Source organism: Globicephala melas, chromosome 19 (genome assembly GCF_963455315.2).
Source record: "Globicephala melas chromosome 19, mGloMel1.2, whole genome shotgun sequence".
In the NCBI taxonomy this organism is placed as follows: Eukaryota; Metazoa; Chordata; class Mammalia; order Artiodactyla; family Delphinidae; genus Globicephala; species Globicephala melas.
The window spans coordinates 18239186-18265332 of NC_083332.1; the positions used below are offsets into that span (position 1 = coordinate 18239186).

The 26147-nt window shown below is 38.6% G+C and overlaps 1 protein-coding gene across 5 annotated transcripts in view; it reads right to left on the minus strand.

Moving 5' to 3' along the window:
• Positions 1-26147, minus strand: part of DPY19L3 (dpy-19 like C-mannosyltransferase 3) — a 74950-nt gene extending 48803 nt beyond the window's left edge. The window contains exons 1-4 of one of the 5 annotated variants that reach the window (XM_030874499.2): positions 25986-26147; positions 24075-24216; positions 21703-21836; positions 459-549 (exon numbers count right to left, since the gene is read on the minus strand). In XM_030874499.2, coding sequence (XP_030730359.1) covers positions 459-549; positions 21703-21836; positions 24075-24177 — 328 coding nt within the window. In that variant the 5' untranslated portion in view covers positions 24178-24216; positions 25986-26147. Of the gene's footprint in view, positions 1-458; positions 550-21702; positions 21837-24070; positions 24217-24628; positions 24648-25510; positions 25790-25985 lie in introns of those variants that run through there. The other 4 variants (XM_060288465.1, XM_060288466.1, XM_060288467.1 and 1 more) reach the window with 4 other exon arrangements.

The window sequence follows — 26147 nt, forward strand, 5'->3', positions numbered from 1 at the left end:
ACCACTTAGAAACACAGAAAACGTTGGGAAAATGGTAACTGCAAAATAAAGGAATGAATGGGGGCACTGGGGACAAAAAAGACAACTGTAATTCTCATTTGTACTACCAAAACGTCTCCTGTTTTCAGACAATACTCCTTTCACATACAAAGACCTTTTCCAAAATGACCATGAAAACAATTAACAGCAAAACCAAGAAACTGTGAACAGATAATTAGGGATAGAGTAGAGCTGAGAAGCAAGGAGAGGAGAACTACATAAAATATTACGTAACTTCTTCCAAAGCAAAACATTTTCATGGATTGATTATGTTAAAAAGGAAAAAAACTATACAAGTTCAAGGAAAAACTACACAAGATCTATAAAGCATTTAGAATGCATTAGTGCAAAAGTATATTTTAGCAGAAATATTGAAAAGAATGCAGTAGACCCCAAATAAAACTATTAGTTGTGATTACCTTGCATGAGGGTTGGAGCCTGCAGCATCTGCTTGTAGTAGGAGTAATACAGTCCACATTCTGTTCTGAATGAGATTTCTCGCTCCACTTCCTGAAATAAAGTTAGGTCTACTGGGTTTACATGACCTAGTTTTGTTTAAATATCTGTTGTCACTGTAGAAACAGGATATAGAACTACAACTTAAAAGAAAAACACAAAAACAAAAACCTCTGACAACAGTCTTAAGAAATCTTGGCAAATAAAAACAATAAAAGGCTGATAATTATTGAAGCTGGGTGTATATTATAGGGGTTTATTTCACTATTCTCGCTGTTTTTGTGGATGTTTAAAATTTCCTATAACAAACCATTTTTAACAATGGAGAAAACTAGTTCCATTTAAGTTAATGTTTCAGAGTTAACGTTTTTAATTTCACACAAATTAAAACCTTAAAAAAGTACCACCATTCTTATGTAATATTAGTGAAAAACAAAATAGGGACAGTAGAAAAATCTCTCAAATAAAAAGAACTATAACTGCATTAGACACCTGCCTAAAAGCTAACAATATTATATAAGATTAATAATTTTCTTTTTATTCTAAGAATACAAGGTATTCTTAGGAAAATGGGGCAGACCTTTTACATGTGAATTTTACGTTGACAAGTGTAACCTTGGTGGAAAGATGTTCATGTAGGAAAATGGATACAAGAAATATTAAACTGCTTTTATATAAATATTCAATTTTAGAAGAACTGAAAATTTCAAGTAGTAGCTATTAGTGGATTTGGTTGTAAGGTGCTTTTATGAAATTTAAAATTTAAATCAGTAATATAAAATATGGAGGCAACTGGTAACAAGAATGGGGAAGACTTTCTGGAATAATCCTATTAATACTCTTAGATCCTATATTTCATATATATATAACAGTATAAATGAACAAAAAATTATAACCGGGGCTTCCCTGGTGGCGCAGTGGTTGGGGGTCCGCCTGCCGATGCAGGGGACGGGGGTTCGTGCCCCGGTCCGGGAGGATCCCACATGCCGCAGAGCGGCTGGGCCCGTGAGCCGGCCGCTGGGCCTGTGCATCCGGAGCCTGTGCTCCACGGTGCGAGAGGCCACAAAAGTGAGAGGCCCGCGCACCGCAAAAAATAAATAAATAAATAAATTATAACCTATGTCATTATAGATTCTTTTACACCAGTGTTGAAAAAACCAGGTTCTGCAACACACTGTCTAAAATGTAATACCATCTATGTTTTTTCCTATACAGCGGATCCATATTCCACAAACCCAACTTTACTGGTGGAGGATGATAAACACTGAATATCTTACTTTCTAGTGGATAAACTTCTTTTAGCACATCTTTGTTTTCCCCAACCTCCAATTATTTTTCAAATAGTAATAAACATTTCATTAAAAGAACCAGTCATGCTATTTATCTTCAGATCTGCCCTTAAGATATTTAAAGAGGGACTTCCCTGGTGGTCCAGTGGTTAAGAATCTGCCTTGCAATGCAGGGGATGAAGGTTCGATCCCTGGTGTGGGAACGAAGATCCCACATGCCGTGGGCCAACGAAGAACCCGTGCGCCTGCAACTAAGACCCGACACAGCCAAAAATAAAAAAAATAAAAAAAGATATTTAAAGAAATATTTCTCCTACCCTTTAAAAAAGTATTATAAATTAATTCACGAATAAAGCATTGAATACTCTACTATCAAAGAGTATAAACATCCACGTACTGATATTAAAACAATTATGTTTCATCATTAACTCTTTTTTAAAAAAGCAGAAGGCACAGGGTAGCAAACCTTCTTATATAATGAGCTTCCTTTCACAGAAAACAATTTTTTTTTTTTTTTTTTTTACGGTACGCGGGCCTCTCACTGTTGTGGCCTCTCCCGTTGCGGAGCACAGGCTCTGGACGCGCAGGCTCAGCGGCCATGGCTCACGGGCCCAGCCGCTCCGTGGCATGTGGGATCTTCCCGGACCAGGGTCCCCTGCATCGGCAGGCGGACTCTCAACCACTGCGCCACCAGGGGAGCCCAGAAAACAAATTTATCCTTGGGAAATCAAACATAAGAAAAAAAAGGCTCATCGGGCTTTGAAATTTAATTTCATTAGCACACTTGCTTTACAAAAAGGACAACAGAAAATGATGTAGCTCTTTTAGCTTTTACATTTGCTACTGATTTGTGTTGGGTCTTTCATACCTGTAAAGTTTTATCTTTTGGCAGTCACATTAATCCATTCACCTTTAATCTTTGGGAAAAACTGCTCCACTGCTTTTGATAACATAAAACTAAATTGGTATTAATTGTTTCCAGAATGTTCAACCTCCTCCGTGGTCAGGTAACCACAGAAACTATGAAGTGACATTAACTAAGCAAATACTAGCTTTTGCCCATGCAAATAAGAAAAAAAACCACATTAAGTATATTACATTCCTTTCCTTCTCTCCAGCTGCCTTGAAGTGCTCAAAGTGTGGCTGCCTTCAATGGAATATTCTAACATCAAACACTCATGCCCAAACCAAACTGGAGAACAAAAACAGGCATTCACATGTAGGGGGCTCCCTATCGGACATGGTTCTAAAAGGAGACTGACTTCATGAAGATGCAGAAAGAGAAAAAAAACCACTCAAAGTACTAAAAGTAGAAAACCACTTTTGTGCCCCATCTCTCTCTCTTTTAACATACCCAGAATGTGTAAAGAACAGAGGAGATCCCGACTAGTAAAAATGCCTTTCAACATGATTAATTGGTAATCTTGGCACCAGCTGTATAGAACCAAATGCTATACTTTATTAGACAGACACTTGCAAGTTTTACATCTGCTTCATGCTAAGAGAACATCTGCTCTACTCAAAACACTTTTCCAGTTTTTATACAGCAATTTATACTTTGCCTGGTGGATAGTGCCAATGAAAAGGTACATCAATAGAAGTTACCCTGTGAAGAACACAAAACGAACAAATACTTCATATTTTAAATTGCACAAGTTCCACAGGGGAAGCACTGTTGAGAGAATAAAAAACATTGTCTCTGAAGATGACAGAGAAAAGCAGAAAGACAAAATAATTGTATTTTTAGGAAACTGTACAGCTAAACCCATTTAAGTAGAAGTTAATATAGTAATTTAACAGAGGTACTAAAAGGAAATAAGTATGAAGAAAAGAAAATGACTAATTAATGTTGCCAGGGCATGCAACTAATGTTTTGCATGCCCCGGCAACACACAAAAGGTAATAAGCCCTTTTAGACAAATGACACCAAATTTGCAAAGGAACCATATCATTAGTTTTAAAAAATCTCATGTAAATAACTTTGTTTATAAAATTGCCCCCCCAAAACAACTAGGCAACTGGTAGTGGGGAAGCCATTGAAAGATTAACATTAAAGGTAAAATTAACATTAAAGATTACATTAAAGACAAATGTAATCTTTCAGAATTAAGTTAACAAATCATCTCACTAAGCAACAGTAGCTCATGATAAGACAGCTGTTCTTAAAGTTCCGTACAGGGAATCATGCCGTCAGCAAACATATTTATGGCACATACATGGTTTATTGTCTGGTTAAATTCATGTCCATCTGTTAGAATGGAATGATTCTTGCCCTAGAGTTGATTAAAAGCCATGACATATGACAGCTGCCAAGCAGTGTTTGTGACTAGGTTAGACTATTGTTGAAGTGACAGTATTTCCACTGGGCTCGGCTGAAGCAATTATCAGTTGTGGTTCTACCATAGTTACCACTGTGCGGATTAACCCTATTTGGTCTAAAGACTCCTTGCTTTGCAGGAGTATTCAATGGGAAGATGTGCAAATTCTATAAAATCAAATAAATAAGAAAAAATGTTAGCATAAAGAAAAAAGACTTTAAAAAATTGAGTGACTTGAGTACTTTTGGCCAAATGAGAATTACCTTTCCTTATAACTGAACGTTTATTTTCTGAGGAAACAAAAAGGGATAAGAATTCAGTCCTTGATTCCAAGGAGTTTAAGTTTCAATGAGAAAGAACAATGCATTTTTTAAAAAGGAAAATGACTGTTCAAGGAAACACAGGTATCAATTAGAAGGAATGACAATGCTTTGCCTATTAAACTAGCCTCCCCACTGGATTCTGTGCTTCTAATTGGTATCTTCTTCCTCCAATCGATCTTCGCCATTCACTCATTCACTCATCCATCCATCCACTCATTTATTCATTCAACAAATACCTACTGACCACCAACAATTGACAAGCATTCTTTTGCTGGGAGATTTAGCAGGGAAGAAAAGAGACACAGATCTCTGCCTTCATGGAATTTATAATCTAGAGCAGAAGGAGAAGGGAACAAATAAACAAGTAAAATATACAAAGGAAAGCAGAGAAGTGGTATAGGGAGGGAAGGGGGTGGTGCCATGATCCTGGAGGTGGACAGGGAAGGCCTCGCTGATGAAGTGACACTGACCAGAGAGCGGAAGAGGTGAGGTAGTGAGCCATGTGGATGTCTGAGGGGAGAGCCCATCAGTCAGGCAAAACAGCCCACATGCACCCTGGAGATCAGCGAGGAAGACAGTGTGGCTGGAGTGGAGGGAACAAGGAAGGGGCAGTAATAAGGTCGGGGGGCTGTAGGGGCAGAAGTAGAATCTGAGATGTAATGTGGGGTTAGGGGCTGGACCACTCAGTCTGGGAGACACAAGGACTCTGGGCTCATACCCTGAGCTACAAGGTGTGTGTGCAGGAGGTGTGGAGGTCAGGAGTTTGGTTTTAGACATGCTGAGTTTGAATGTGAAGGGTTTTGAGCAGAGACATACACTGCTATATATTTAAAAGAATCGCACTGGCTGCTGTGTTCAGAATAGATTCTACGGGACAAGGGCAAAGCCGGGAAACCAGGAAGGGGGCTGCTGAAGTAATCCTGGTAGAGACAAAGGCGGAGGTTGTGAGAGGTGATCGGATTCTAGACACTGTCAAAAGAAAACTGATTGGGATTTCCTGAAGGATTTAATGTGGGCCACATGTGCCTACTTAATTTAATTACAATTAAAAGTTCAGGGGCTTCCCTGGTAGCACAGTGGTTAAGAATCCGCCTGCCAATGCAGGGGACATGGGTTCAAGCCCTGGTCTGGGAAGATCTCACATGCTGTGGAACAACTAAGCCTGTGCGCCACAACTACTGAGCGGGCACTCTAGAGCCCGCAAGCCACAACTATTGAGCCCCTGTGCCACGACTACTGAAACCCACGTGCCTAGAGCCTGTGCTCCGCAACAAGAGAAGCCACCACCATGAGAAGCCTGCGCACTGCAACAAAGAGTAACCCCCACTCGCCACAACTAGAGAAAGCCCGCACTCAGTCAAGGGAGACCCAACGCAGCCAAAAAATAAATAAATAAATGTATATTTAAAAAAATTAAAAATTCAGTTCCTCAGTTCCTGAGCGTATTTGGATAATGGCTATAGTATTACCACAGCAAAGATAAAGAACTTTACAGCAAACAGAAAGTTTTTTTTTTAATAGATCTTTATTGGAGTATAATTGCTTCACCATACTGTGTTAGTTTCTGTTGTACAACAAACTGAATCAGCCATATGCATACATATATCCCCATATCCCCTCCCTCTTGAGCCTCCCTCGCACCCTCCCTATCCCACCCCTCTCGGTTGTCACAAAGCACTGAGCTGTATCTCCCTGTGCTATGCAGCAGCTTCCCACTAGCTAACCATTTACATTTGCTAGTATATGTATGTTGCTGATACTCACACCTCGCCCCAGCTTCCCCCTCCCTCCCCGTGTCCTCAAGTCCATTCTCTATGTCTACATCTTTATTCCTGCCCTGCCAGTACCATTTTTTTTTTTTTTAGATTCCATGTATGTGCATTAGTATACGGTATTTGTTTTTCTCTTTCTGACTTACTTGACTCTGTATGACAGACTCTAGGCACATCCACCTCACTACAAATAACTCAATTTCGTTTCTCTTTATGGCTGAGTAATATTACATTGTATATATGTGCCACATCTTCTTTATCCATTCATCTGTTGATGGACATTTAGGTTGCTTCCATGTCCTGGCTATTGTAAATAGAGCTGCAATGAACACTGTGGTACATGACTTTTTTTTTTTAACATCTTTATTGGAGTTTAACTGCTTTACAATGGTGTGTTAGTTTCTGCTTTATAGCAAAGTGAATCAGCTATACATATACATATATCCCCATATCTCCTTCCTCTTGCGTCTCCCTCCCACCCTCCCTATCCTACCCCTCTAGGTGGTCACAAAGCACGGAGCTGATGTCCCTGTGCTATGCGGCTGCTTCCCACTAGCTATCTATTTTACATTTGGTAGTATATGTAAGTCCATGCCACTCTCTCACTTCATCCCAGCTTACCCTTCCCCCTCTCCGTGTCCTCAAGTCCATTCTCTACATCTGCATCTTTATTCCCGTCCTGCCCCTAGGTTCTTGAGAACCATTTTTTTTTTTTTTTAGATTCCATATATATGTGTTAGCATATGGTATTGGTTTTTCTTTCTGACTTACTTCACTTTGTATGACAGAATCTAGGTCCATCCACCTCATTACAAATAACGCAATTTCGTTTCTTTTTATGGTTGAGTAATATTCCATTGTATATATGTGCCACATCTTTATCCATTCATCTGTCGATGGACACTTAGGTTGCTTCCATGTCCTGACTATTGTAAACAGAGCTGCAATGAACATTGTGGTACATGACTCTTTTTGAATTACGGTTTCCTCAGGGTATATGCCAGTAGTGGGATTGCTGGGTCATATGGTAGCTCTATTTTTAGTTTTTTAAGGAACCTCCATACTGTTCTCCATAGTGGCTATATCAATTTACATTCCCACCAACAGTGCAGGAGGGTTCCCTTTTCACCACACCCTTTCCAGCATTTACTGTTTGTAGATTTTTGATGATGGCCATTCTGATTGGTGTGAGGTGATACCTCATTGTAGTTTTGATTTGCATTTCTCTAATAATTAGTGATGTTGAGCAGCTTTTCATGTGCGTCTTGGCCATCTGTATGTCTTCTTTGGTGAAATGTCTATTTAGGTCTTCTGCCCATTTTTTAATTGGATTGTTTTTTGTTTTTCTTGTTGATATTGAGCACCATGAGCTGTTTGTATATTCTGGAGATTAACCCTTTGTCCATCATTTCATTTGCAAACATTTTCTCCCATTCTGAGAGTGGTCTTTTCGTCTTGTTTATGGTTTCCTTTGCTGTGCAATAGATTTTAAGTTTATTTAGGTCCCATTTGTTTATTTTTATTTCCATTCCTCTAGAGGTGGGTCAAAAAAGATCTTGCTGTGGTTTATGTCAAAGAGTGTTTTTCCTATGTTTTCCTCTAAGAGTTTTATAGTTCTGGTCTTACATTTAGGTCTTTAATCCATTTGGAGTTAATTTTTGTGTATGGTGTTAGGGAGTGTTCTAATTTCATTCTTTTACATGTAGCTGTCCAGTTTTCCCAGCGCCACTTATTAAAGAGGCTGTCTTTTCTCCATTGTATGCTCTTGCCTCCTTTGCCGTAAATTAGGTGACTATACGTGCATGGGTCTATCTCTGGGCTTTCTATCCTGTACCATTGATCTATACTTCTGTTTTTGTGCCAGTACCATACTGTCTTGATTACTGCAGCTTTGTAGTATAGTATCAAGTTGGGGAGACTGATTCTTCCAGCTCCATTTCTCTTTTTCAAGACTGCTTTTGTATTTGTGATCTTTTGTGTTTCCATATGAATTGTAAAATTTTTTGTTCTAATTCTGTGAAGAATGCCATTGGTAGTTTGATAGGGATTGCACTGAATCTGTAGATTGCTTTGGGTAGTATAGTCATTTTCACAATACTGATTCTTCCAATCCAAGAACATGGTATATTTCTCCATCTGTTTATGTCATCTTTGATTTCATTCATCAGTGTTTTATAGTTTTTTGAGTACAAGTCTTTTGCCTCCTTAGGTAGGTTTATTCCTAGGTATTTTATTCTTTTTGTTGCGATGGTAAATGGGATTGTTTCCTTCATTTCTCTTTCTGATTTTTCGTTGTTAGTGTATAGGAATGCCAGAGATTTCTGTGCATTAATTTTGTATCCTGCAACCTTACCAAATTCACTGATTAGTTCTAGTAGTTTTCTGGTGGCATCTTTAGGATTTTCTATGTATAGTATCATGTCATCCGTAAACAGTGACAGTTTTACTTCTTCTTTTCCAATTTGTATTCCTTTTATTTCTTTTTCTTCTCTGATTGCTGTGGCTAGGACTTCGCCATTGAATAATAGTGGTGAGAGTGGACATCCTTGTCTCATTCCTGATCTTGATGGAAATGCTTTCAGTTCTTCACCATTGAGTATGATGTTTGTTGTGGGTCTGTCATATATGGCCTTTACTATGTTGAGGTAGGTTCCCTCTATGCCCACTTCCTAGAGAGTTTATTATAAATTGGTGTTGAATTTTGTCAAAAGCTTTTTCTGCAGCTATTGAGATGATCCTATGGTTTTTATTCCTTTATTTGTTAATATGGTGTATCACATTGATTAATTTGCATATATTGAAGAATCCTTGCATCCCTGGGATAAATCCCACTTGGTCATGGTGTATGATCCTTTTTATATGTTGTTGGATTCTGTTTGCAAGTATTTTGTTCAGGATTTTTGCATCTATGTTAATCAGTGATATTGGTCTATACTTTTCTTTTTTTGTGATATCTTTTTCTGGGTTTGGTATCAGGGTGATGGTGGCTTCATAGAATGAATTTGGGAGTGTTCCTCCCTCTGCAATTTTTTGGAAGAGTTTGAGAGGGCTCAGTGTTAGCTCTTCTCTAAACGTTTGGTAAAATTTGCCTGTGAAGCCATCTGGTCCTGGGCTTTTGTGGAGCCCAAATGCCGCAACTACTGAAGCCCGCGCACCTAGAGCCCATGCTCCGCAACAAGAGAAGCCACCGCAATGAGAAGCTCTCGCACCACAACGAAGAGTAGCCCCCACTTGACGCAACTAGAGAAAGCCCGCACACAGCAACGAAGACCCAACGCTGCAAATAAATACATACATACATCAATTTATTTAAAAAAACAATTAAAAGTTCATTTTCTCAGTTCCTGAGCATATTTGGATAATGGCTATAGTATTACCACAGCACAGATAAAGAACTCTTCAGCCAACAGAAATTTCTTTTGAACACCATTTTTCTAGTGTTTCCCTAATCAGTAAGGTCTTAACATTTGGTCTTAGACGTATGCATGCTATATTTAAACAAAAAGTATGCATCTAGTCTTTTAAGTTTCACTGAGATAGAATTCACATACAATTTACCCTTTTAAAGTGCACAAGTCAGTGGCTTTTACTATATTCACAGAGTTATGAATCCATCAGTACAATCAATTTTGGAACATTTTCATTACCCACACTCCTGGGCTGTCACCCTGCAGATTCCACATGCCCTCTAACCCTAAGCAATCACCAATCTACTTTCTGTCTCTTTAGATTGGCCTCTCCTGGAATCACAGAATATGTCCTTTGCGCCTGGCTTCTTTCAATTAGCATGTTTTCAAGGTTCGTCTATGCTGTAGCATGTATCAGTAATTCATTTCAAAACTGCTGAATAATATTCCATCGTATGGATATACCACCTTTTCTTTACCCATTCATCTATTGATGACATTAGAGTTGTTTCCTCTTTTTGGCTATCATGAAAAATGCTGTTATGTACATTTGTTTATAATTTTTTTGTGGATATGTTTTCATTTTTCTTGGGTGTACCCTTAGGAGTAGAACTGCTAAGATCATGTGATAACTCTATGTCTGACTGAGGACCTGCTGGACTTTTTCCAAAGTGGTAGATGGGTTCCAACTGCTCCACGTCCTTGTCAATAGTTGTTATTATGTCTTTTTATAATAACCCTGCTAGCAGGTGTGAAGTGTTATCTCACTGTGGTTTTGATTTTAATTTCCCTAGTAGTTAATGGGGCTGAGCATCTTTTCATGTGCTTGTTGGCCATATGTAAATCATCTTTGGAGAAATGTCTATTAAGTCCTTTGCTCATTTTAAAAATTAGGTTGTCTTTTTATCATTAAGTTGTAATAGTTGTTTATATTTTCTAGATACAAATCCCTTACCAGACATGATTTGTAAATATTTTCTCCCACTCTGAGTGTTGTCTTTTCACTTTCTTAATGGTGTACTTTGGAGCACAAAAGTTTCTAACTTTGATGAAGTCCAATTTAACTATTTTTCCTTTAGTCACTTGTGCTTTTGGTGTTGTATCTAAGAAAGCTTAGCCAACCCAAGGCCATGAAAATTTATTCATGTTTTCTTCTAAAAGTTTCATAGTTTTAACCCTTACATTTGGGTCTATGATCCATTTTGTGTTAATTTTTGCATGTAGTATGAGAAAAGGGCCCAAATTCATTCTTTTGCATGTAAATACCCAGTCGTCTCCAGACCATTTGTTAAAAAGACTATTCTTTCTCCGTTTAATTGTCTTGGTACCTCTGTTGAAAATCAATTGACCATAAACGTAAGGTATTCTCAATTCCACTCCATTGATCTCTATGTCCATTCTTAAGCCAGCACTACACTCTCTTGATTATTGTAGTCTTGATATTGCAGGTTTTGAAATCAGGAAGTGTGAGTCTCCCAACTTTGTTCTGTTTTGGCTATTCTGGGCCTCTTATTCCACATAAATTTTAGGATCAGTTTGTCAATATCTGCAAAAAATCCACCTGGGATTCTGAGAGGGATCATGTTGAACTTGGGGAGTATTGCCATCTTAACAATATTGTCTTCAATGCATGGACATGGTTTAAGTTTTATACTTTTTGGTTAAATTTATTCCCAAGTATTTTACTTTTTGTTGATGTGTAAGTGGAATTGCTTTTTTTTTTTTTTTTAATAAATTTATTTTTGGCTGTGCTGGGTCTTCGTTGCCACGCATGGGCTTTCTCTAGCTGTGGTGAGCAGGGGCTACTCTTCGTTGCGGTGTGTAGGCTTCTCATTGCAGTGGCTCCTCTTGTTGCGGAGCACAGGCTCTAGGGGTGCGGGCTTCAATAGTTGTGGCACAAGGGCTTAGCTGCTCCACAGCATATAGGATCTTCCCGGGCCAGGGCTCAAACCCATTTCCTATGCATTGGCAGGTGGATTCTTAACCACTGCGCCACCAGGGAAGCGCTGGAACTGTTTTCTTAATTTCACTTTTGGATTGCTCATTGCTACTGTATAGGAATACAATTAATTTCTGCATATTGATCTTGTTATCCTGCAACCCTGATAAACTCATTAGTTCTAAAAGTTTTTTTTAGTGGATTCTATATACGTGTCATCTACAAAGAGAGACAGTTTTACTTCATGCCTTTCATTTCATTTCCTTGCCATCATTTCCCTGACAAACTGTCTAGTACAATGTTGAATACAAGTGGCTACAGCAGAAGTCCTTGTCTTGTTCCTGATCTCAGGGAGAAAGCTCTCAGTCTTTTATCATTAAGTATGCTCTTAACTGTGGGTTTTTGACAAATGCCCTTTATGAGGCTAAAGTTCTCTTCTATTTCTAGATAGTTGAGCATTTTTATCATAAAGGTTGAGAAACTTTGTTAAATGCTTTTCCTGTGTTTTTTGAGATAATCACATGGTTTTTATTTGTGTATTCTACTGATGTGATGGGCTCACCTAGTCCATTCCTATTTTGAGTTATGTACTTTACAAAGAACTGATGTTGAATTTTTTTCAAATACCTTTTTTTACATCTCTTGAGGTACTAATATGGCAAAAAAAAAAAAAAAAGTATATATTTCCCAACAATCTCCTTTGCATTCCTGGCAGAAAAATGACTTTTTCATGGTGTGGCATGCTTTAATGTGCTACTGGACTCTCTTTACTAGCATTAATTAGGATTTTGGGTCCAATATATATAGTGGGATTAGTCTCTGAGTTTCGTTTTTTTAATATTATCTGGATTATATGCAGTTGATCCTCATTATTCATGGATTTCCTATTTGCAAATTTGCCTACTAGCTAAAATTTATTTGTAACAACAAAAATGACAAAAATCAATACTTGCTGTATTTTGCAGTCATTTGTAGACATGTGAGTTGCCTGATGTGCATAGTTCCCAGCTGTGGTCTGCCTCTTGCTCCAGCTCTCACACAGAGATGATCAGAGGATAAAGACAGTAAAGGGCAGCAGTGCAGCACAGCGCGAGAAGCCCTAGCTCTGGGGCCAGTCACAGAAGGTTTGAATCCCAGCTCTGGCACCAGTTAGTGGATGGCCTCAGGCAACTCACTTAACATTTCTGAAACTCACTTTCTCTTTTGTGAAAAAAAGAAAATAGAATCTACCAGGAGGAGTTCTTAGGATTTAAGATTGTAACCTATGTGTGATATGAGTGTGTCTATACATATGTACATATTTCCCCAGGAGTCACGGTTCAGTATTCGCTTAATTCACTATTCTCAGTGACTTTATATAACATAACTGGTGGGAATAAGAACTGACTGTAGTTACAGTCTGATCCTCAGTTTTGGTGTGTAATACCTGATTTATAGCAATAATTTGGAAGTTTTCTTCCTCTTTAGTGTTCTAGGATGGCTCAAATAGTATTGGAATATTTTGGTTCTTTAAAAGTTTGATAGAATTCCTCCATAAAGTCAACAGGGTCTGGTATTTTGGGGTTGGGGGATAGGTAGGTACAATATTTCTCAAGTGTTCTCTATCACATCTACAGAAATAATTGTGTTTACTGGGGCTGTTTTGGTAATTAATGTTCTTTTAGGGACTTCCCTGGTGTTCCAGTGGGTAAGACTCTGCACTCCCAATGCAGGGGGCCCAGGTTTGATCTCTGGTCAGGGAACTAGATCCCGCATGCATGCCACAACTAAGAGTTCACATGCTGCAACTAAGAAGTCCGCATGCCACAACTAAAGATCCTGCATGCTGCAATGAAGATCCCATGCGTGCCACCACTAAGACCCAGCACAACCAAAACATAAGAATAAATAAATAAAATAAATATTTAAAAAATATATTCCTATAGGAAATCACTCATCTATTCATCTAATTTGCATAAAATCAAACAAAATAGTCTCATGTGGCTCTTTCTTATTTCATGGTCTCTATGGTTATTTCTCTGTTACCATATTTCATGACCTCTGTAATTATTTCTTCTTTTTTTTTGGCCGTGCTGCACGGCATGTGGGATCTTAGTTCCCCTACCAGGGATCAAACCTGTGCCCCCTGCAGTGGAAGCATGGAGTCTTAACCAATGGACCTCCAGGGAAGTTCCATCTCCATAAATATTTCTGTGTTATTTCTTATTTTGGATATTTTCATTTCCTACCCCATCTTTATCTTCCTTTCATTTCTTTAGTTTTCACCTCCCCAAATAACCACTGATTTATGAACTGTTTTCCTACTTTCTAGGTGATCAATTTATTTTACCTTTATCGCTCCTTCTGTTGTGAGATTTCATAAGTGGAATAATTCATTTATTGCACAATATATTAATTATTTCATAATATAGTATTTACAGCTACGAATTTTCTTCTGAGTACTCTCTTAGGTATATTCCATAATCCCGAAATACGGTTTTCATCATTTTCTAGATTTCATTTATAATTTCTATAAATTCAGTTTTAATTACCTGTGGCCCAAAAGTTATTTTAAATATTTTAAAATTTCTAGATAGTAAGCAATTTTTCTTTTTAATTAGTTACCTGCAATTTTTATTTAAGTGAATGAATAAATTAACAAAAGAGGACACTGTGACCTTTATGCCCAAAGTCAGGAACAGGCCAAGACTATGTGCTATCACACTGTGATTAGAGAATATTGTCCATATAATTTCTGTATTTTTGGATCTGAGATTTTTCCTTATGGCTTAATTTATCAATGGTTTAGTGAATGTTCTGTGGATACTGGAAATGAATGTATCTTTAGATATTTACAGATTAGATCTATCATATTCAATATTTTCACTAGGTCTTCTATATCCTTACTTATTTTTGTCCACTTGCTTTTATATGAACTGGGAAAGAATTAAAACTCCTCAATACTAATGTATTTCTATACTCTTCTTACATTTCCTGTGGTTTCTGCTTTGTAAATATTGTGATTATCTGATGCATGGATAGTCATACTTATGGTTTGTATCTTTATCACTGAAATATTGCCCTTCTTTGCCTCATTTAATACTGTCTGATACTTTCTTTCCCCTTTCTGCATTTATTAAGTCCTTATCCACACCTGTGGTCTAATCTGTCTAAGGAGGATTCTTACTGTTCTGGGAGGATCTTATGCATATATGATGTGATTTGGATTTTGCTTTGTGATCCAGAGTTTTTATTAGGTGAGTAAAACCCATTGATACTTATTTAATCAAAAATAATTAGACATACTTGTGTTAATAGATATTGTATCATGCTTTTTACTGCTCTTTACAACAAATCCTTCACTACATGATCTGTGTCAGCTTGTTTCAATATGTGTGTATGTGTGTACATGTCTTTAATTTGGAAGGTTGATGTTTTTGTTCTAGGGGTTACCTTTCTTTATAACTTCAGAGAGTAACTTAATTCTTCGTTTCTATGGCTAGTATCTACTGACTTTCTATAACAAGTTATGACAATCTTATGAAATTTGTACTTCTCCCCTGCCCAATTTTACTTGATATTATTTTTCTTGGAATTTTCTTTATATATACTGTGTGTCTGTTTCTTGACATCACTTTTAGTTGTAACTTTTTGACTTTTAGCTATAAAAGATACATCAGGATACTTCCACCATCTTTTTTTTTTTTTTTTTTTGTGGTATGCAGGCCTCTCACTGTTGTGGCCTCTCCCGTTGTGGAGCACGGGCTCCGGATGTGCAGGCTCAGCGGCCATGGCTCACGGGCCTAGCCGCTCTGCGGCATGTGGGATCCTCCCAGACCAGGGCACGAACCCGTGTCCCCTGCATCGGCAGGTGGACTCTCAACCACTGCGCCACCAGGGAAGCCCTTTCCACCATTTTTTACCTTTTCTTTCCCTTCCTCTTCTAACTTGTGTTATGTAATTATTACACTGCTATTGTGTTACTATTACATAATAACATTTTTATGTTATTATACTATTCATATCATATATATTTTGTTCTGTAACTATTTAGTCTTAGTTCTACAGTTAAATAAATTTGACAATCTTTCTAACATTGTTTTGCCTTTTATCTCTTGACTGGATAAAGTTTTTCCTCTACCAATTTCTCCAGGTGTTCTTAAAAATACATATTTCTCAGAGTCAAAAACATTTGAATGGTGCTTTATATATGATGGAATAACTGGGTTAAAATACATAAATCACTTTCTTTTACGTGAGTCCTTTGTAGACATCATTCAAGGTCTTTGAGTAACTATATGTTACTTGGAAAACTTGGAAGCCAGATTGACCTTTGTTTCCTCATATAGGTAACTTGATCTTTTGTCTGGATGTCCAAAGGTTTCTTACCATTTAGGTACAGGAATTTCGTAGCTATATCCTGCTAATGATTTTTCTAGGCCAAATGTTCCTGGGACCCATCGTGTCCGTTCAGTTTGTAGATTCAAGTTTTCCTTTATTTTTGGAAAGTTTTCTTGAATTACAGATTTAAACATTTTTTTCCCCGTTTCATGGTTCTGCTTCCTTTGGGACACAAATAATGCAATCTTTCTGTTGTCTTCCTTAGCTGTCACTTCTAATATTTTAACTTTACTAATTCTATTTCATTTTGTTTACTTTCATCAGTCCTGTCCAACTTTTCTCTTCTTGCTTTTTGCAGATTCTGGTCTCCTGTGTGTTGCTCCTTACATAGTCGTGATTTCTATTACGGTTATATCTTTAAAGATTCTATTTCTTGACTAAGTTCTGCCAGCTCATGTTTCATTTCCTCTTATCTTCCTACAAATCTCTTTGAAGATGGTATATACATTCTTACATTCCTGCTTTGAATTCACCTTCTACAGTGGCAAATGCTTTATTATGTTTGTTTTTTAATGTGACACGTTTGGCCACAATCTTCACGTCTCTGCTGTAAAAGTTTTCTGGTTCTTCATGTATCGTTTGTTCTTGTTTTTCTCTTCCCTTTTTCTTGCAGTATTATTGTACAGATCCTGTGCTAGTTCCTTTCTGATTACTAGTCATTTCTAAATGTGGCAAGTTCTTACCAAATCAGCTACATGTAGGGGAGAGGGCTGGGACATAACTCAGGCCAGCAAGAATTTTTCTACTGATACAGAGTGGATTACAAGAGTGAGCTCTTTAGTCTTTTCCTCATTTTAGTCTTCAGAGATCGGCAGCTTCAGGGCTGTTGAAAATGCAAGTTTTCTCTCTTTATCCTGGTCTGCTTAAACTCTACTTTTACAAAAATGGTTTGTCTCTGTGATTACTCCTTTCAGCCTGTCTACCTTGTTTCTCTTTCATACCAAAGTGTATACAGGGAAGCTTCTGTCATTACTCCTCACATCTAGTCCCATGGTCTCACACAGGGGACCACTGGTTTATCCCTCAGAATGTGCCAGTGACTTTGGAGGACTAAACTTCAGCAGCTTTACCTAAAATCTGCAGCTTTAGGAGTTCTCTCGCAGCATCTTTCTACACTCCTTGGAGTTTCACTGGATTTGGCAGCCCTTCCTCATATATTGTGGTTCCAGATTACAGACCTCTCTTAGTTTCATCAAAGAAGGAATCTGACTGTTTTTCATTTTCTTTCATTGCTCTGAGGTAATTCTAAACAAAAGAAGGAACTGACATCTTTATCCTACCGCTTTAAAATGAGAAGTTAAGTAAGCAATTTTAGGGGTCTAACCACACAATTAGAAACAATCTACCCCAAGTTGGGAGCATGGAAATAGTGAAATGACCAAGGGTATAAAAATGTCAAAAATACTAAAGTATATAGCTATTAATTTATATAATAATTGTAAGTGTTTGTGAAAATATATAATTGTATATGGAAAATGCATACGATGATTGTAAAAACTATCTATATTGGGGTCATAAATAAGTAAAATATATACATGTACAGGATGAAGAACGGAAGGGAAAAATGAAAATTGTTTTTTGTTAAGGGTAATGAACACTAAGTAATGTTTTTCATTAAAAAAAGTTTTTGTTGTTGTCACAGTATAGTCTGTGCAATAAAAAACACAATGTTCCAAAAAGAAAAACAATCAAGACCATACAGAGATTTACTCCAGCACCTACGAAACACAAATCATTAAAAATGCAATGACTGGCTCCCCACTTGCCAGTACTAACTATGTCCTATCTCTGGAGGCAAGCTCCAAAGTTGCATCCTTTTGCTCCAATTCCAACCCAGGTTCTTTACAGCAGCCAGGTGTCTCCCTGCCTCCCCTGCCTACACCACTCCCTCCCCACTAGAGATTAACTCTACTCCAACAGACCACTGTCTACTCAGCACTGACGATGTGCCAGGCACTGTAAGGGGAGCACAGCAAGTAAGAGTATGGGCTTTAAACCCTTTAGTTTGTTTTGCTTATAATAAAGAGCAGCAAAAAAAAAAAAGCAGGTTGCATTTAAAGGACAAGTTAGAGTTAAAATGTTTGGGCTTTGGAAACAACCAGATTAAATAAAATAAAAGTAGAATGCACCTATAACAGTGCCAAGGACATAGCAGACATTCAATCAAGGATATTTAAAAAAATCTCTTATACTTTAAATTTCGCAGCAAGGGCAATATAACACAATGGTTAAGACAACAAGAAACTGACTTTTTAATTTAAAAAATATGCCAGGAAAGGATACTACATACACATTTTCTGTGACCATTTAAACCAACATCTTCTTTTCGGCTCCAAGTTTCTGTCCCATGGTTCCCACATATGAAATACTAACACTACTATGAACATTTAAAAAAATTACTTTGAATGCATAAACTGAATATATGATTAGTCTATTTTATTAGCAATATTTTTACTCTCTGAATAATTACAACTAATTCAGAGTATTCAAAAGATCAAAGTATTTACATAAAAAACTAGCCTGGCAATTTTGATAAGTTATAACTCAAATAAAAAAGGGAAATAGATTTACACTTCTCAAATATTCCCATCATCCCCCAAGATGAAAATGTAAAGGAGTAAATTTAGGAAGGCGTATAAACTCTGAAAATGAGCTTTCCCTTTGGCTAAGTAATACCGTTGATCGGTAATGGCTGATTTCACTGGTTTATTCACAGAAAATGTATAAGCACTTTAAAATTAAAGTTCAATTTAAATAAAATTTAAAAATTAGTTCCTCTGATGCACTAGCCACATTTCCAGTGTTCAATCACTACATCTGGCTGGCAGCTACTGTACTGGACAGTGTAGATTTAGATCATTTCCTTCAGTACAGAGAGTTCTGTTGGAGACCACTGGGTCTAGATAATTCTAAGATGAAAAATAAGCCAGTCTATCATCTGGTTTGAGAAATGATTACAACATCTGAGGATTCCTCTTGTGACACAGGGGTGAGAAAAACCCAGAGAGCTTGAATAGAGAGGGAAAAACGCACCAAGACTCTGAGCTCAGCTTTAAGTGTAAGGGGTGCGGGTGGTGTGGGGAGGCCTGTGAGAGGGTGCGCCTGTCTCCCAGCTTCTCCCAGCCTGTGTCTGAGGCAGAGACAGAATCTGGCCTCCGGTCTCTTTCTTCTCATGCTACATACTCCTCAAACAATCCTGCCCACACAGCTACAAGCTGGTAACATGAAAAGGTCCGTTTCCAACACACATGGAACTCCTGCCTTCAGATCCGTAAATCCAGCTCCCCTTACTCCATATCTTTACTTGGATTGTTTTGAAAGTGACTCACAATGTATCCAAACCTGAACTCATCATTTCTGGCCTCGCTGCCTCCTGCATAAAAAAGAATGTGGTTGGCCTTTGTCTCCAGTTCCTGAGAGGCAGCCAATAAACGCTTGAATTTCCCTGTGACAAGAGTATCTTTGTTATTCATGGTAGGCTCCGGCCCACATCTGACAGCTTGTGCTAACAGGTGACTCAGGGTGGGCCCCTAGATGGTTTTTGCTAAGGAGATGACTCAGGATGGGAGCTGGCCAAGCCAGAAAGACCAACCGTATGCTTAGAGGGTTGGCGCTCTGAGCCAACAGATATCAGCTTGACCTCTGGCAAGTGGAGAGCAGCTGGAGATTGAGTTCAACCTTGTGGCCCATGATTTAACTAATCATGCATACATAAAGAAACACCAGTAAAAACTCTCAACACCAGAGCTCAGGTAAGCTTCCCGGGCTGGCAATACTCTACACACTGTTGCACACTGATGTGCCAGGAGGATGATGCATCCTGACTCTATAGGAAGAGGACAATGGAAACTTGGAGTCTGGGACTCTCCCAGACTTTTCCCACTGTGCCTCTCCCTTTGGCTGGTTCTGATTTGTATTCTATTTCTATAATAAAATTGTAATTATAAGTACAGAGCTTTCCTGAGTTCTGTGTCATTTTAGTGAATGGATAGCCAGTTGGTCAGAAGTGAGAGTAGCCTGGGGTCCCCCAAAGTTGTGACTGGCTTCTGAAGTAAGGGTCAGTTTTGGGGATGACTGTGCCCTCAACCTATAAAGTGTGGCTTAACTCCGGGTAGTTGGTCGGAAGTCACTGTACCCTTCAGATCTGCTCCTCCCACAGGGTTCACAATCATAGCGAATGAAGATCTACCCATCTATCCTTCTGCTAACGGGAGAAAGAAGGTCATCACTGATAATTCTTCCTCCTCAACTGCACTCCACACAAACGATGAATCAGTACATCCTTCCAACTCCTGCCCAGTCTACAAAGCCATACATGACCTGGCCTTTTCTTCAGGTTTCTTGATGATGGGCTATATCTATTTAAGGGTGCTAGTAGGGCCATGTATAAGCTTTAAATTAAAGAGCTAAACTTACAGTTTAAAATTATGTGATCTCTTTCACCATGTCTCCTTGCTATAGAGTTACTAGCATTTAATTTTGACTTTATGCCCACAAAGGGGAAATTCCAGGCTTTATTCAGAATACTTGTATTAATAAATAAGTTTTAAATTTCTCAATTCCAGGGAATCTGTTTATAGGTACTCAATTTTAAAGAGACAGGTGAGTAAAATGTTTCTTGACAAGAAAATCTACCAACTGTCACTGAAGGGTAAGAATTATTATTTTTTGGTACCATGATTATTTGTATAAAGATATATCCATGCTGTACCTATAAAGTAATATGACAGGTTTTAAAAATAAACATACTAGAAATTACTGATAAAAATAAAATTTGTCATTCAAAGCAGTCTCCTTTGGAGACTCATTCCAATAATGGAACCAAAGCTCAAAATATTTTGGAAAATTCTCTTTGGGAACTGTCTTCACATTCTGCATAGATACTTTTGAATATTCTCATAGATGATAAATCTTTGCCCTGTGAAACTCAATTTTACCTTTGTAAGCAACTAATCATTAAAAGCCATGGTGGGAAATAAGGTCAAAGATCATGACATTTCTGATGAAAAGAAAGGTATATCTGGATGAAAACCACTGGCAATGTGTAAGTTTTAAGTGATATACTTGCTCTGAACCAAAGCCAAATTAAAGGATGTCGGAGGGGAGAGAGAGAAAGAGAGAGAGGGAGGGAGGGAGGGAGGGAAGGGAAAGACAACAAGGAAACTGGTATTTAAAGAGTCATACACTCTCTTGAAAATCTGATGACAGTTATGGCTTCCTCTCAATCTTCTGCATATATTATTAGAAAGGTACACCACATCAAGGTCATCTATGGAGCCAGATTAAAATTCCCTGGTTTAGAACAGTAGCTCTCGCTTTCTTTTTCTTTCTTTCATTTTTTTTTTTTTTTTACTGTATCCAACAGAAAAAAAAAATTTATACTGTGACCTAGTTTGTACATACATACATATAATTAAAATAAAAGTTTCACAAATAATTATCAACCTTACCATGTGATAGTATTCTCTTATATTTGATTTCATTATGAAAAATGCTACTTATGACCTACTACACCAATTTCACAATCTACAGCTTGAAAAATACTGGTTTAGAGTAACTGATGCATAATATGAATAAACTAACGATAATGGGAAAACTCACTTGATTATAAAAATTCTGATGTTATTTTAAACTAACAAAGAAAAAGTCATTTTACTCTATAGCCAAACTTTTCAAGAGACTGGATTCTTTATGGCAAAACGGAACTGTCTTGGTCATTCATCTAAATGGCTAACTAACTACTGGAGACACTGATGGGTAAATCATACAATGTTCATACCTTAATATTAGAAAACCACAAATCATTCTCATGTAAAGTGGCCAGGTAGACAGATGTAAGAAGTCCAGTGCAAAGGGCAACAGTTCCACCAACTGTAAATGAAAGAATCGTCCATAATCTTCTATTGGTACAACCTTTTAGAAAAATGAACAGATGAAAAACCAAGTCAGTAAAGGATTTAGCAGTTAATAGTTCTATTTCAGACTGTCCAACGTGCCAAGTTCCAGCTGCCCGTTAGTGGTGAAGCTTTCTGTGTCTCCAGCAGACAGTTAGGGGTTCCGTTTTGTGATTCCACAGACCTTTTTATACTTTTCATACTTTTATTATAGTTTTTTCCCCCACTGTATCTAACTGTTCATTTGTCCATTTTGCCAACTAGAATGTAAGCATCTTGAGGACCAGCATATTATCTTATTCATCTTAACACCTAGGACCTGTGCTTGACCTAGTTTAACTACTAAGTTTCTTAAATAGAGGAATAAATGGGTTACAGATCTAAAATATAAACAGTCTTTTAGATGATCTACTTACAATGTGTGGTTTATTCATTAAAAGCTATTCCCAAACTTGATTACTTAAAATTTTAAACCCCATCACACAAGTTAAAGGAATATAAACTAAGAAACATATTTATAGTACATACAAGAAAGATAAAATATCCTTAATATAGGATAAATACTTTCAGGATAATAAAAAAAATGAATATTTCAGTAGGAAACTGATTAAGGACTTGAATAGGCAATGCACAGAAGAAAAAATGGCCAATAAACTTAATAGAAAAAAAAAGTTAGTATTAATGAAATGCAAACCAAAACAAAGAGCTATAACTTTTACAATAGTGGCCAATTTGATAGCTTAAAAATGCTTAGTACTCTGTTTTGGTAAGGATACAAAAATATCGCCTTTTTTTTTTTTTTAAATAGACATTTTTTAAACACTGCTGGTGTTAGAATAAATGGATACCTCTCTGGAATGTGACATGGCAACAGGAAGTAAAAGCCACCAAAATGAGCACACTATCTGACCAATAATTGCAAATCTAGGCATACACCCCAAAGAAATAAAGTTTTAAACAAACATTTGGCCACTGTGGTTCAGGTTGTATAGGTAAAAGGTTAAAAATCATCTAAATATTCAATAAGAAATTAAATAAATTATGCTACAGTCACACAGTGACTACACACTGACAAAATTTTAAAAATACACTGACTGACATATAACACAACAAGAGAAAGATAGCAAGTTACACAACAGCGAGTAGGATCTCAATTTTGAGAAAAAACACATCTGAATGCTTGTAGGTGTACATGTACAGAGAACAACATTTAGACAGCAAGATAAAGTGTCATTGGTGGTAATCTCAGGATGAGTGGGTTTGTGGGAGTATTTTTTCCTTCATTTTTGCTTTTCTTTAGTTTTCTTTTTTTTTTCTGACCTGAATAAATACTGCTTTGGTAAAATGAACAGTCCTCAAAGTTATGTTTTAATTTAAAAGGACAAACTTGAACCTGTATTTGTTTTTATATAAGATTTTCAGAAAATACTCTGTATTGTCCCAAATTGCTAATAGCTGAGTTGGATGGCATGACTGCTCAATATAGATTACTTTTATTTTATAAAACTGTCACCCCCCCCACCAAAAAAATAAATAAATAAAAAATAAAACTGTTACCCCAAATTACTTTACTAGCTCTAGCTGCAGCTGATGTAAACTCTGTCAGATACCCAAAATGGCTGATAGACATGGAATTTTTCATGCTTACTTTAAAAAATCCTGACCATGCTTAGCCTAAGAAAGCAACTCGGGTAGCAGGAATTTGGTAATTAATGCCATTTGATGTATGGCTTAGCAAGAGTCTTCAACATTATTTAAACAATTTACCAAATTCTGACCACTTTTCCCACCAAAAAAAAAAAGCAAATTAGAAAATTTCAGGAATTTAACTGAAAATAAAGAATAAAAGAAAGTTTGATTCATCTTTCAATACTTTAATGAAATGAGAAACTCACCCAAGGTAAGGCTGTCTAGTTGTGAACAGCATACACAAACCAGAAAAATTAGAAGTAGACTAAAATCTGAACAGTGGGAAAAAGTATTACTCTCAAAGTCAAAGGATCAGATTGGCATAACTATACCGAACAGGCAGCTGAGAAGCAAAGGGCTCTAATCAGAGGTCTTTTATCTAATCATAACTGTAAAACAAATATTATCACATTGCGATCAAATCATCTGTAAAACTAAAATATCAAGGTAATAGAATAAGTTTCTTCACCTATTAGGTCTCACCAAATTTTTATCCTATTGGAGAGTGATTATTTCAATATGCAGACAAAAAAGCATCCCAAATGCTGCTTTAATTTAAATCACCTACTAGATGACAATTTATTTTCCAACTTCACATTTTCTTCTTGTGCCACGTAATCCTCTGAAACTTCTGTGGTTTGTATTCCTTTTCTTTGCCTGATGGATATCATGGTGTCAAAGACTCACATGCATTGTTCTTCCAACCACTCCTACAAACAACACAGAATTAAGCCACCATCCATATGTCCGTACCCTCTCTGCCAAATACAGCCTGTGCTCATCTGTGTTTTGGAGACTTTACCTGAGCCATTTTCCCTTGCTTAGGACGCCCTCCCATTTTCCCATCCAAACCTTAACCGGCTTTCAAAGCTACTCTCAAGACACAACACAAATATTCCTTTAACACAACCACATTTATGAAGCGCCTGTCCTGTGGCAGGCACTGCCAAGAGTTAGGAGCCCAGGTGAGCACCACAGACAAGCCCCTGCCCTTCTTCCAGGAAGCCTTCTTTCTTGGGATGCACCAACCCCTACTGATCTCTCCCCTTCCCGAGGCATAGCAGTTACCACGCATTTTGTCACATAATTAGGTAGTTTTATATTATTTTCTATAGTACCAACCATGGAAAAGGTATTAAGTAGTAAATTTGTTGATTGTTGATGGTCTGATTTTGAAGAACTGAAACACTGTTTTGTCTCCGGTATCTGGATTTTGATACTGGTGCTCCTTCAAACAATTCACACTGGAAGCTTTAGGAATATGCCTCAGTGGTGATGGCAGCGGGGGTGTGCCAATCAGGGCAGCTGCTACACCAGGCAGCAACAGTGGGAGTGACGGCAGGGAGCAGGGGCCTGGTTTGGAAGCAGTAAGTGGGAGGCAGGGGAGTGGTGGCAGTGAGTAAGCTGGCTACAGTCCCCCGGAACAGCTGGCGTCACTCCTCCGACGAATGAACAGCGTTTAACCATTTATTAACTATGACCGGTTGCCGGACACGACTGTCGGGGCAGTTTATTAATTCCTAAAGGTAAACAAGTTGCTCTACTGAAAAGAACACACCAATCAACGTTATATCATTCATTCATTCATACAAAAAAAAAAAAAATCTGAGAGGAAAAAGGTGCAAGCACCGAAAATGGAGACTCTGGAGCAACGAGGGAGAAAAGGAGTGTGGGCAAAGTCGTACCTCTACAGATGAGCTTACCCCCAAATTACCTCATCCTAGAATCATGACCTTTCTAAGGGCCCCAAGCGGAGTTGTAAAAAGCCCACAACTGATACAACGTAACACATTAGGACAGAAGGGCAACAAATGTTTAAGTGCCAACTACGTGTGATAACTGCATGAACCCAAGAAACAAAAGTTTCCCCATCAAATTACAAGGAATGCCATCTTAAATGTTTGAAAAGGGAAATGAGAGCGGGTGGTTTTTTTCTCCATTGCTTAGAAGAACCAGCACGTACTGGGCACCCCGGGGCGCTGCAGGGCACATTATTCAGCTCACCTCCGCACCCCAATCTACACCATCGGAGTCCCCGCCGGACGCTGAGGGGCCGAATAAGTTCAGTAACTCGCTCCGGCTCACCTAGGAAGTGGCGTGGCCGCCGAGGCCGGAGACCACCCAGCCCCTCCCTCCGCCCGCGTGGCCAAAGCAAGAAGTCGCCCGAGAAGGCGCCCCGCCCTCGGCAAACTTGCTCTCTCCTAAGCTGCCGCCCCCAGTCCCGCACGTCGGGAGGACAAGGGGGCGCCCAGTCCCACACCGGGTCTCCGCAGACGCCGCGAGGGCCGGATTCGCGCCCCCACCCTGAGCGACGCAGCGGGGCGGCCCGCGGGCTTTCGGTCTTCGCGGCAGATTCAGCCGAACGCCGCCACGCAAGGGCGGAGCGCCACCCGCCCGCCGGACAGTCCGGGGCCGCCGACGGAGCCTCGCGCTCGTGCGTCCCCTCGCGCTACCCGCGGCCCGAAACGCAGCCACAGACCTGCGGCCTCAGCCGTCCTCGCGCGCGGCTCCGGACCGGGAACGGGGGCAGCCGGCCGGCCGGCCGGCCGGGGTCGCAGAGGGCCGCGGGGGCGGGGCCGCACTACGGCCAGCAACGCGCCGCGGGGAAAGCTAAAACCCAGCAGCCGCGGAGGTTTGTGCT